Raw genomic sequence first — 13,268 nt, 5'->3', positions numbered from 1 at the left:
CCCTGGGGTTCGAATCCCCACCCTGGGTTCAAAGCAGGAACCCTCATGCCCCGAGGCAGCTATGCTAACCACTGACCACTTACATTATAAGTGTTATTATAAGAAGTTAAGGATCATTAGCTGCAACAGAACAATTGACACATGACAACTTTGTTGTTGTAGGAAAGTGAATAAACTTTTCACTTGCGTAACACCAAAAGTAATCAGGTGGTTACCATCACATGTTCCGTTCAAAGCACATGAGAGAGAAACTTATGAAACAGGGCCATCAGTTGCCCCTGAGGTGTACTTTCAAAGAACCATTGCCAAGGACAATAACAGCAACATGTGCTCTTGCCAGCACAAAACAAAAAACAAACAAGGAATTCAGTCTGTTTGAATTAAATGTGTTTCGGTTAAAGGGATCAAAATGTAACCAAGTATAAAAACTAGGGATATCTATCAGGCCGATAAGTTATCAACCAATAATGGGAAACCTGTATTATAATGTGTTATTGCAATAATGAAATTATAACCAACAAATAGAGCCGATAACACAAAGCAAAACTGCTTTCATTAACTTAACAAGTGCAACATCACTCCGACACAGTAGATGGAAGTATGCACTTTTAAAGATGGTTTGCGATCAGCCAATAAAAAACAGAGAAGAACTATCACAACAAGCGCAGCATGCTGACTAGAAAGCCAAACATACATTGTCGATGTGTGTGTGTTTTTACAATTTTAAAAGGAAGACAACACAATTGCGCCAGGGGTCTGACCCCGGACTGCTGGAAAAAACACCAGATCAGCAAACTTTCTCATTTTTGTATTAAAGGATGTATTTTACTTTTGTCTCAATTACAATTAGATTATGTCGAAGCATTTAATTTGCATCTTTAGGGAAAATACTCTATAAAACCCAAAGTATGTTTGGTGTACTTTACAAAATTACAAGAAAAATAAACTAAGAACAACAGTTTTTTTACATGCTCACTACATCTTGATTTTCCTTACCCTCAGGTATGCATAAACTACAGAATAGGAACTTCTTTTTAAAATAAAAAAAGTGAAATTATCAATGATCTTATCGGTATTGGCCATGAGAAGCAGGAAAATATCAGTATCAGCTGAAAAAATCCATATCATGCATCTCTAGTAAAAACAAACAAGACAAACTTGTTACAGGAAAAAAGTCTGTCTCAGTGATGGGATACAAGTTGGACAAAGATTTGGAAATAATCAGAGGTGAAGTGCACAGCTTGCTGATGCATCCTGTAATTAGGGGAGCTCGTGTATGATTCATCTTGTTGAAGGAAACCAACAGTACACCACCAAAATTAGGGGATCATGGGACTTTAGGATGTCCTGGCCATCTTAACAAAAACAATACTTTTGTGTGGTCTTACCTTTGTAATCAGAGTGCGGTACTCTTCTACCTGGTGGTCATTGTTATGGCAGCCTGCCAGGAGCTGCCACACCTCCCCGCGGAGAGCCTCGGGAATACCACTCCGCACCAAAGCGGGCAGCTGCCGGGGTCGCACCGATAAGTTCAAATGCCTGAGAGAGGAGAGGAGCAGAGAGGAGAGAGGGAGACACTAATTTTAGAGTCCTGAGTTGCAGTGTTTTGTTGCACACCTGTCTTCCATATCTACCTAAAACAATGTTTTTATTGGCTCTGTACTGTGTCTAAAAAGGACCATCATCATCTCTACAGATGGTCTGCTGGGCGAAGATCATGACAGTGAAGAGGAGTTATATCACCTTCTACCACAAGTACAAGGATTTATGTGCACAGCAGTCTTTCAAACACTCAAATTCATTCTCAACTTTATTACTCCACTTTTTTTTCTCTGACATTTGTACATTAGTTTTGCTTTATTTCACCCCTGCACTATTTTTAGCAGGATGGGAAAACAATAAACAATAAAAGACAATAAGCCAATAAAACATTACAGCAACAATACACAGAGGCAAGTTTTAGTGTCTTCCTTCCTTCCTCATCTTCACATTTAAATGTTGAAGCTGTTGGCGAAACACTCTGACTCAGAGAGTGATTTACACCGCATGCAGCGTAAAATGAACTCAGGCATCTGCCAGCTAGTGAGTGACAGAGACAGAATTAGAGATACAGGGAGAAGAAGAAGGTGAACTTGGAGGCACAGCTGTATCTACCTAATGACTATCGCCTGACTGGAGCCCACTGAATATCCCTGAATCCATGATGATTCTCTCACTTTTTCCCCCCTTTCTTAATTCATCCCCCTCTATTTTCTGAGTCTGTTTGGTTTGTTTGTTCCGACAGTCAGGTTATGCAATATGTGGCATTTTCTGTTGAGACTAAGAAAAGGAACAAAAGTGTACTGTGTACGTGTGTGTGTGAGTGCATGTGACATAAGTAAAGCCAGGCCTGGTCCTCAGGGGCATGAGATTGTAAAGGGCTTTCTGTGATTTGCCTCTCTTTGCTCCCTGAGCGCTGCATCCCACAATGCCGCAGCACACACTTTCTTGCTCACACACAAAATCACCAATCATTCACACAAAGCCTAGTATTATGACAGGCTAGTCTTATGATTCCTTTCTTTATTACCTACGCCAAGGAGGTCATGTATTCGGCTCGTTTTGTGCTTTGGCTGTTTGTTTGTCAGCAGGATCACGAAAAAAGACTATTGAGTGTCACATGGACCAAGAGGAACCCCTTAAATTTCGGATCCAAATCACGTGGCAGATACACAACATTCATAGACTGCACCTGGATTGCCTGCACACACCTCTAACCTCTGACCTCACAAGCAAACATGAAGGTGGCTGAGCATAAATGTTGGCGGCTAGCAGCAAAAGTACTAACGAAGCTAACATTGTTAATGGGAGTTAGCTCACAGTCAATGGGGTGCCCTGGGGGGAATAGTAGGGTTAATGTCATATATTGCACCTTCAACATTGCAAGACAGAGCACTTGGCCTCGGCAGAGATGTGCGCTCTAGGACTGGCCCTTCTAGTTTTGGCATTATTTTTATCAGAGAGTGAAGTACCCCCCCAAATATTGGATGTTTTTATGGTCACAAGAACATTTGGCATTGTCAAAAAACACTGCAAACACCCAAATATAGACAGTACAGAAGAAGGAAAATTTGATTTATTACGCTGAACATATTTAAGGTAAAGGAGATCATAAACAGTACACATGTATGGTACAAATCCTAAAAATATACTGCTCTCTAAAAAACTATGACAACAGACAGGGAGAAAGAGAACAGTATATGGCATGTAGTGTGTGTGCCTGTGTGTGTCTGTGTGTGTGTCTACGGAGCTTAACTTACAGCTAATTAAAGTCCAGGCAGTTTCAATTCAGTTCATCACAAGCTTTTGATTAAAAACAAATGCAGTAATGGAAGAGGGGAGTCATCTTAATAAGCTGCTTATCAAGAACTCCTGCCTGCTGCTCTTTCTTTCACATCCAGTACAGCCGCTAAACCCTCCACAGAAGTGAATCATTTGTATTTGTGTGTGTGTGTGTGTGTGTGTGTGTGTGTGTGTGTGTGTGTGTGTGTGTGTGTGTGCAGAGATCTGTAAGGACAAAGTTAACCAAGGAACAAAGCCTTACCACTTGGATAACAAGTCCCCCCAGGTCTCCAGGATCTTCTCCGCACACTCCTTGGAAACATCACCTGACCCGCTGAGTAACGGCTCGTCATTATCTGGACACACAGGAGTACAAAGACACAGAGTGAGAAGAAGTTAGGTCAACAGAAATCATGCAAGTGAAATGAAATGATTTAAATAATTGTGACGACTTAAGATGGAGGTGTTTCCTCATTCAAAGAGATGATGTTTCAATTCAATTTTGGTTTTTCACAGTCCACCATTTGTGTTTCTGGTTCTTCTATAAAGATCATGTTTGTAATTTGAGTAGACTAAAACCCAACCTCAACAGCCCTGGCATACTGGTAGCTAGCTGGCGACAAGTACTGTTTGCTGTTTTCGTAGAGTGTTCAACGTAATGAATTGGGAAGTTTGTGGAACTGTAACAGTGCATTGCTGACACCTTGCAGGATGGGGATTTTTTTATTTAACCTTTATGTAGACCGGTAATTTCATTGAGACATGAAGCCTTTTTCTAAAAAGAGACCTGATAAAACTTAATGGCCACATGCAGGCGATACTTGGTGGCCACAGAGTAACTTTTTGTGGTCATGTGCCATCAAGCCATGGTTAATGTCGAACCCTGAAGATGGAGCCCAAATGTACCACCTCCACTTACTTTATTTTAAGGTGTATAATGAAATGTCTACATCACAGACTGTGATCCTCTGGTTTGATGTTTAGTGATGTTCTTTACTCTATGTTGTTTGTGCTTTTGCATTTGAGCTGTAGACAGGATAATACAGAACTTGGACAACATCTCTCTCACAGATGTTTTCTAATTTTATACACCAAATGCACCCCTAGATGTGGCTTTTTATGGTCTAAACAAATTATTGGGTCTTTTACTTCGTCTTTTCATGGTCATCAGCTGATAAACTGCACCATCTATGTGAGCTGGTGCTAATTTTGTACCCTGTGGTGTCTAACAACCGGCGCGGAGCAACGGACATGCAGTCGAAAGAGTGAGATCAAACTGTACCAAAGGGACAGCAAACCAAGACTAACACACAGATGGATACCAAAATACCTCGATTATGTTCTCTGCCTTTTAGTCTCTTTGCTACCTCTCATATACACACTCACACAAAAAAAACAAAACACACATAAACACATGACTGCTGGCTAAGTACTCTGTGAGAAGTACGAACAGTTCCGTAACACAGCGTCTGATCTCCCATGGGATTTTGACTCCTGTGGACCACAAGTCTATATCTGGTACAGCCCCGTAGGGTAGAGTTTTGTTTTTTATCAGTCGTTGAGTCAGGGTATAAATGTAAATATCAAATATCTGAGCGTATGCAGCATAACTCCAAGGACAACACCAATGTTCAGTGTTCCAGAGTAAACAAAATTTCATATAATCAAGCCAGTTATGTGTCGTCTTTGAGGCTATTTATGTGTCTGACACGATCAAGCACAATAAGTGGTTGAAAAAGTTAAAACCATCTTCATATGGTTCTGCTCAGCAGGCTTCCTCTGTGGTTCTATGTGGTCATGTTTGCAAAGAATCATTTCATATGGCTTATATAAAGAAATTATACCCTTCGCTATATCAGGAATTTGATTTTAATAACATATTTGCCATCCCTCTGTATTGTGTGCCTTTAATAAAATAAAAATCCCATAAGAAGTGACTAAGCAAAAAAGTAAGACAGCATCCAGTCACCTTCTTCTTCATCATCCTCAGGCGGTGAGGGGACGGTCGTACCAGCCCCTGTGGGCAGGATGCCGGGACTGGCTGTTGTCTTTCGTTTCTCCCTCTCTGTCTCACTTTCCAAACTCACCACCTCATAAAGTGTGTCAGAGGCTGGACTCTTACGCTCCTTACGCTCCATCTGATGAGAGATGCATTGAGCGGACGTCAGATAAATTACGGGCTGTTAAAACATCAATTACATTCTGGCGCAGTACACAGACACCAGCGCTTTAATTGATTTAATCTCAGATAGAGATTTGTGACATGACTTGACATACCTGTCGTAGTTTAAGGTAGAAGGTTTCAGTGTAGTTACGCTTGCTGAAGGGCCAGAACAGCCTGTCATTTGGGGAGCAGACCCTGACCCTCGTCTCCAGCAGAAAACGGACCGGCTCCTCCACCTCTGTGATCACTAAGTCAACTGCTGTCGTCATGTACATGAATTTATCTGGAAAAACAAGGACGGTTAAAACAACAGTTTAAATGTCATTCCCAAACAGTGATTCCCTTCTGTTCACCACCTATAACTGTTATACATTTAGACTTAAACCTGTAACTAGGGATGGGACGATATACTATTGTAACTGAGATCATGATAAAAGAAAAAAATCAATAAGTAGGTTGTGGTGAATTTCCATTATGGGAGATAATTGTGAATATTGTCCAGCAGCAACAAATGAGACAACCAACACTAGAGACTGCTGAATCAGGCTGCATACGCAACGACCACAAAAAGCACAAAAGAGCTTACTCAATCATTGGCATAGTTCACACTGTCAGACATGATACCTGGCTTTTAAGATTGTTTGTTCACTAAAACTTAAATGCCCAATCTGTGACGCCATAAAAATATTAATTTCCTTGTGGTAAGGAGAAAGGGACATTTTTCCATTGTATATGGAGGTGCCCAAAGATTATGGAATTTTGGACAGATGTTCGACAGGTGGTGCGGGAGAATTTATCAACTCAATTAACTGGAGATCCTAAATTCTTTGTTCTTGGCATTTATCCAAAGGGACATAAAATAAAACACAGTGAACATGTTTTTATAGACACGCGCCCTCTACATGCCAAAAGATGTAAAGCATTAACAAGGAAAAGCACCCAGAGACCAAGCATTGGGCACTGGCTTAAAGAAATGTCTGTGTGTTTTCTTTTAGAATAAAATTACAAACACAATCAAAGATAAACAAGAATGGTTTCAATGTATCTGGGGCTCATTTATAAGATATCTTAGGGGTAAAGATTTATCTTGTATGTTGCGCATAATGGAGGAAGCATAATTACAACCTCTGCAATAAAACTTACTTAAACTGGTTGTATACAAAGTAAATGTAATTCACAGTTTGCAATGAAGGACTTGTGACAGTGTCTGTCGTACAAAACCCCCAATATTGTTTTAATACAGCTTGTCACCATGTATGTATTTATTTTAAAGAACGTGTAACACTTGAGTAAACATTCATACATATTGTATTCTATATGTTCTCTTCTTTCTGTATCATGTTGGAAACTTAATAAAGAGATTGTTAAAAAAGAGTATTAAGCATATTTTGATGATTATAAGGGTAACACTGACATCACACATATTTTGGCCAGGATAATCTTTTCTTTTCTTTTTTTAGATTTTTTTGGGGCATTTTTGCCTTTAATTGATAGGACAGCTAAGCGTTAAGGGGGGAGAAAGAGAGAGGGAATGACATGCAGCAAAGGGCTCCTGCTCTATCCACTAAGCCAGCGACACCCCGAAATCTTCACATTTTCCCATGCCTACCTGTGACTGTGTGATTCATGAAAACAATGACTTTGCCTTATTGTTTTTCAAGGTGAACTGGTGATGCATGCGTGTGTCACAAGGCATGGAACACAGTAAGTGCCTGGGTCATTTAGTTTTTCCGTTATGCATTGTTCAGCTATATGAGATCGTCCAAATATTGTACCTTTTGCATTGTATGCCACATTATTTTTGACAGGGACAGCAATCAGTAAAGTACAGTGTTTATAACTATTTAGTGTGGCTGTAATTTTACAGTAATTTGTTCCTTCACAGCTTGATTTAGGGATTTGTGCAACCAGCCGAAAGTGATTTTCACGCTTGGAAATGTGTCAAATATTAGTGTGAAAATATGTGTGAATAAACAACCAACTAGCCAAAGAAGCATAAACCAAGGAAATAATAGCTGTTGAAAATCATTCTGTTTAATGTGATTTTTTGACACATTTTTGGCTGCTACCTTTGGGCGTTTCCTCATTTACAGCCTGGAACTGAGGCGTGTTGGGGTTCCAACTTCCTGTGATGATGTAAGACTTCCCGTCGGAGCTCTTTCCCATTGACTCCTGAAGGGGCACAAGTTGGAGGGAAGTCAGCAAACGCACGCAAACACACAGTGACACACACACATACACACATAAAACAAGTCACCCACCAGATCTAGCAGGTGCATGTCGCTGTTCTTCACATTTTTCCCCGGGCTGAGCAGGAGACCAAAACACCTGCAGAGGAGATGCACATGAAAGCACGCAACACACACGCAAACATGCACACACAGGCACACACACACACCAATGCAAGAGAGAGGGAAGAGAAATGAATAGCATTACATAATAAAGGGAGGGGAAAAAAAGAAGAGAGCAGGAGCGGGAACCAGACACAGAACAATAAATCTCCCTATAGAGTAAAAACAGTTGTTAAGCATCACATGTTACCGCAAATAGCTTCCTGGTCTGATCCTCTAACACAGACCAGAACATGGAGAATATTAAACACAGCCCTTCAATCCTCACCTTGTCTGGGTTCATCAAACAATAACAAAGCGCTGTGAAAATGGAAGTCGGCGAAAAGGTGATGGAATGTTTACATTTCGACAGATTTATCAAAGCATGAAAAACGAAGAGCCTCGCAGACAGATTCACATCAATCATCTTAAAACTGCGCCGGAACACTTAAAACCTGACGCGAGCCGACCCGCGGATGTAAAGATGTTCACCGGTGTGTGTTTATCAATTATAGATGAGTGATTCCTTTCTTGTGTCTGAATGTTTTAAGCAGATATGTCTCAGCTGGAACAAATGGAGAAACCTCAGTCAGTCTGACAGATGCACGACAGATTCCCTCCTTAAATAGTTTCCTTCGAGGACAATTCCAGAGTGACAAAAGTCCTCCACTCCCTTGGTTGTTTACATCAATCAAGATTATTTCTGCATGCCATGGTCACTTTCAGAGATATGTTATCTCTGTTGTATTACGAAATAAAGCTTAAGAAAGTAGTGCTGTCTGCATACCAGAAGGTTCTCCTGGTATATGAGAAGAAACCTAAAAAGAGCACTGAACACTGAGTTGCATGGACAATAATTCCTTAACCAGACTGAAATCACTCTGAATAGATCTTCCAATTTAACTGTTTACACGGACACTAAATAGAGTGATCTGATAAGATGTGGGTTTATATGCGCTAAAGCATTTTATCAAAATATACATTTTTGCACTTGAAGAGCTGTGCAGCATTTAATCTGCTAGCAATATGAAAGAGGAGGAAGTGTTTTCCAACCTTATAAAGAAAATTAAATTTATTCAATATGAAAAATACAAAAGGAGAAGAAGTCATTTCGCCTGTTAATACAATTTAGTAGTTAAGGCCTTTGCACACTGAGTCCAAAATTGTTGCACGTCTAAAAATAAATATGTCTTTACGTTGTGTCAATCACGTTTGCACACTGAATCCAAAACCTTCATTTGTTATTACAATTTTCAGAACAGGTTCAATTTTCTGCATCTTTCCCATTTGCCAGAGCCTTTTAAGACGACTGACCAAGAATCTGTGACGAAAATGTGGCGGCAGGACATGTCCGCGACAAGACAGAGGAACAGGGTGTACAGAGTCATTTCATAACTCAGACAGCTCACTTTCAACAGGTCAGATAGTAGTACTCAGGTGAATGATGATGAGGAGGAGGAGGAAGACCGCGCACAGAACATGAAGGACAGAGAGGGAGGACAGCTCCAGTGTCAAATGTAAGACAGGAAGGAATAGTTGACAGCCAGATATGTAACTCCAGTGGAGAGAGGCAAAGGAGAAAATGTGTCTTTTCATTTCGTCACGTATTGCCAATTTTCACAATGAATTGAACAATTAAACATGTCGGGAATCAGTGTGCAAGGTTTCTGTGCGTAATGATTATTTTTCGGAAGATGGATAAAAAACGAACCCAGTGTGCAAAGGCCTTAACCCAGGTTATTGTCTGTCGCTACAATTTACAGAAGTCCCCTAAACATCTCATATGCAGACTACAACATCTTGTATGCAGGCCACTGCCTCTGGTAGCAACAGATGATCATTAAGTCCAGCTATACCACATTGCAGCCTGTAACAAGCTATTGCTGTAAGGCTATTGATTACAGCATTCACATAAAAATGTAGCATGAGCAGAGCGATAAATATTTTCCCAATATTTCCCCATATGTTTCCCATCTGTCTAAATGTAGTCTCATCACTGACTGGTTGTTACAACTTAAATGAATAACACATGAAGCACAAAATAACAAATCAACATTCAGTGGTGCTGTGTATTTAACTGTTGCCTTTGAGGATGAAGCTATTCTGAAGACGTCTTGTGTGTGTGCTCCATTTTACCTCTCGATAGCCAGCTCCTTATTGGAGGTCTGCTGGACATAGATGACAATTTTCTTGTCCATTCCTGCGCGAAGCTTGAAGCTCTGCTTGTCCTTGTCTTTTGCCACAGCACTGAGTATGTGAAAAGAAAAAACAAAACCCACACGTTTAACAGCAGCAAGACTTCAACAAAAAAACAGAGATGAATGTGACAAAAGCACAGTTACATTTTGTAGCCGACACAGTGAAATGTTTGTCAGTGACACAGTAATGAAGATTTACTCATTTGAACTTTTGTATTAGAAAATAATCCAAAGACATTAGGGGCATTTTAGATCACATTTGTCCACAGACTGACTAGACAGGTTGTTTAATTATGTCTGGACTGGAAAGGAAAATAATAATCCCTCTGTTTCTACCTTTGATACAAACTTAAACATAAAATTAAAGCAACCAGTGTTTTTTCTGCTAGACAACTAGACTAATGAAGTTTATCACTAATCAGTAAATCAGCCAGTCAGACTGAAAAAAATCAAAGCCCATGCATCATGTTCAGAGTAGACCAATTTTTCGTAATAAAATCAAGCATAAGAGCCACTTTCAAACATACTTTGGCCCTGGTTCTTTTCCTGCTCTGCTCTGAGAGCAGGAAAGAGAAGAAAGTTTGAGACAGGAACAGTAATCAACATTTTCCGAACCTTCGCAGAAACAAATTCCTGAGGAAACACTGAAGAAAGTGCAAAGATTCTTGAGTAAGAAAAATCCATTAATCAAAATGAAATCTACTGTAAACAGTTGGAGCCTGAAATGACTTCAAGCAGAGCTCAGATCACAGAAACTTGTCTCTACAGTCCCATTTCTACCGAGCAGTGCAGTAAAGTTCAGTTCAGTTCAGTACACATTCTTTCTGTTTTCACTGCCAAAAGTTGTGGATGGTACCAATGGAACTGTGTCGTACTGTCCCCATTTTTGGTCCCCCCTCTGTTGGAGTACCTAGCACACAGATCCAGTACTAAAAGGTGGAGCTGTGAACACTGCAGCCCGATGATTGGTCAATAGCAGACGGTCACTCTGCTCAGGGCTGAGCTGTGGCTGGTTTTGTAACCACTGTTCATACTGTGGCAAGTTTTACATTAGCAAACTATAACTATAAAATAAAGGATGTTTTGCTGCCTCTCGCAGCAGCTATAGTCTGAGAAAAAAACTCAAATCACTGGGCCGACTGCCAGCAACTTTTAAGGTGGAACATTTACTTGTAATGTTACTCAATGCATGAGCTGACGACATGAATCAATCAGCACACCTTAAATTTCAATGTGACAACTTTGACCATTACTATTTTTTTGTCTCTACTGGATGACACGGACTTAAAGTAATGAGTGGATCTTCCAATGTTTAAAAAAAAAAAAATATATATATATATATATATATATATATATATATTAATTTCGACCGGATTATGTAAACTGCATATATTCCAATCCTCACTTGGAGAGAAAAAAGCATTGTGGAGTGTCGTTCCTGTGGGCTCCGGCCGGATGTGCTTGCCTGAGAAGGTCGACATGCACAAACCCGCTATTTTTAAATATCCCATCGACGGAGACTCCATTCTGTTCTATTTTGTCCTGAAAATGTCGCGTGCAAACCCATTCTGCGGACAATAAACGAGGTGCAGACGTTCCATCTATGAGGAGATACAGTGAGTGCTGGACGGAGCAGTGAGTGACAACAACCCCGCCCACATTTAAGAGTAATGTTTGTGGTGGAAACGCTAAACTGACCTAGAGTCTTGGTACCATGTCTGAGGGGTTATTTTTGATTCCAAAGGTACCATACCAAAAGTGGTTGGTGGAAACTGGGCTTTTGTGAGTAAGGACTTAATGTACCAGATACTGCTTAGTCAACTATACTATCAGACTGAGTCATGATTTTACACTGTACATATGTCCTCTGATTTCAGATAAACAGACCTGTTTAAACCGTATTAAAGATTAAAATGTTTTAAATATACTTTTATTTTATTTTACAGATATTATATTATACACAGTTGCTATAGAGCCCACTCTCTCGTATCTTATTTCCACATGGAAGAAACGCTTCCACACAAAACAGTCCAAGTGTGCTTGCATGTGAGAGTTGTTTGCTTGGAAGTGAGCATACTAAAAATAATCAACATAGAGCTAATGAGGAGGAAATATGTGCCGGCTAAAAATAACCACAGGCATATTTTTTTGTTTTGTTTTCCAAATAAGATGAGTATCCAGGGCTGTTTGTGAACACACGGAACTGACTCAGTAGTATGTGGAAACTAAATAAAAAAAGGTCAGGGACGATGGGACGGATGGCGCAGACAGGAACTTTCTGTTGTGTTCTTTTATCGATGTGTGAAAAAGAGTGTGATCAACAGAAGTTGTCAAAATATTCATCTACTGTAACACAGAGGGGACTCCTCAGTCCCATTATCATTTTACAGTTCTTTTCGTGATTTTCATGCTTAATTTACTGACATGTTATTTTTGTACATAAACCAATACAATGATGCTTCCCTGATGGGTAGTTCATACCCCACATGCCATCTACCCTGTGAAGGTGTGCCAACTTTGAACACTTAATCCCCAAAAGCACGGCTGTGTGACCTTGTGTTTATAAGTGTGTTTTCTTTTGGTGAGAAGGGGGGGTAATCTGGTGGCTGATCTCATCCAAAGCTCTATGTATTTCATTAAAATGGTGTTGCCACCAAAAGTCGCATTTGTAATGATGATGATGATTTAGATAGAGCTGGTTAGCACTGTCGCATCACAGCAAGAGGGTTCCTGGTTCGATCCCCGGAGGGAGCCCTTCTGTGCGGAGTTTGCATGTTCTCCACGTGTCAGTGTGGGTTTTCTCTGGGTACTCTTTTCTGTTGGTCCACTTTTTGGTGCACTTTAAAAGGACTGAGATCAGTTTGTTTAAAGAGGACCATATGTGAAAACACCCTGAGTGAGACAGAGGCAGCTGCCTAGAGGAAGAGAGGCTTTGCCCACTCAGGCTCCGAGATCACAATATTTTCTGCCTTCTGCTTAGAAGCGGAGAAATTGCAGCTCACAGCAACTTCATACAACATGGTCTCTGGCTTTTGTTTGATATCTAGTGTCGGCAAAAAATGTGTAGTTAGCATGCATTAGCTCAGAGGGCTAGCTTGGCTTGTTTAGTGTATTACATGAACGTCACTGTCAGTCTTAAAGTCCTGCCAAATCCTGTTCTCTCAAGCTGAAGAGGGAAAAAGAAGGAGCGAGTAGTCAAATATCGAGTTGGGTACAACACTAGATTTAAGGTTTCAACACATTTTCACAATTCAC

At 40.3% G+C, this 13,268-nt stretch overlaps 1 protein-coding gene across 3 annotated transcripts in view; it reads right to left on the bottom strand.

Annotated features, from left to right (window-relative positions):
• LOC125905492 (rab GTPase-activating protein 1) overlaps positions 1 to 13,268 on the bottom strand; it is a 99,095-nt gene that overhangs the window by 59,256 nt on the left and 26,571 nt on the right. For all 3 annotated transcript variants that reach the window (XM_049603453.1, XM_049603455.1, XM_049603456.1), the window contains 7 exons: positions 9,952 to 10,062; positions 7,747 to 7,813; positions 7,555 to 7,657; positions 5,599 to 5,768; positions 5,291 to 5,459; positions 3,584 to 3,677; positions 1,389 to 1,539 (listed from right to left, as the gene is read on the bottom strand). In XM_049603453.1, the coding sequence (XP_049459410.1) occupies positions 1,389 to 1,539; positions 3,584 to 3,677; positions 5,291 to 5,459; positions 5,599 to 5,768; positions 7,555 to 7,657; positions 7,747 to 7,813; positions 9,952 to 10,062 (865 nt within the window). The remainder of the gene's footprint in view (positions 1 to 1,388; positions 1,540 to 3,583; positions 3,678 to 5,290; positions 5,460 to 5,598; positions 5,769 to 7,554; positions 7,658 to 7,746; positions 7,814 to 9,951; positions 10,063 to 13,268) is intronic.

This window comes from Epinephelus fuscoguttatus, linkage group LG18 (assembly GCF_011397635.1).
Source record: "Epinephelus fuscoguttatus linkage group LG18, E.fuscoguttatus.final_Chr_v1".
NCBI classification, from domain to species: domain Eukaryota; kingdom Metazoa; phylum Chordata; class Actinopteri; order Perciformes; family Serranidae; genus Epinephelus; species Epinephelus fuscoguttatus.
The sequence above is the reverse complement of the archived record's forward strand: the minus strand, read 5'-3'. Positions and strand labels throughout refer to the sequence as shown.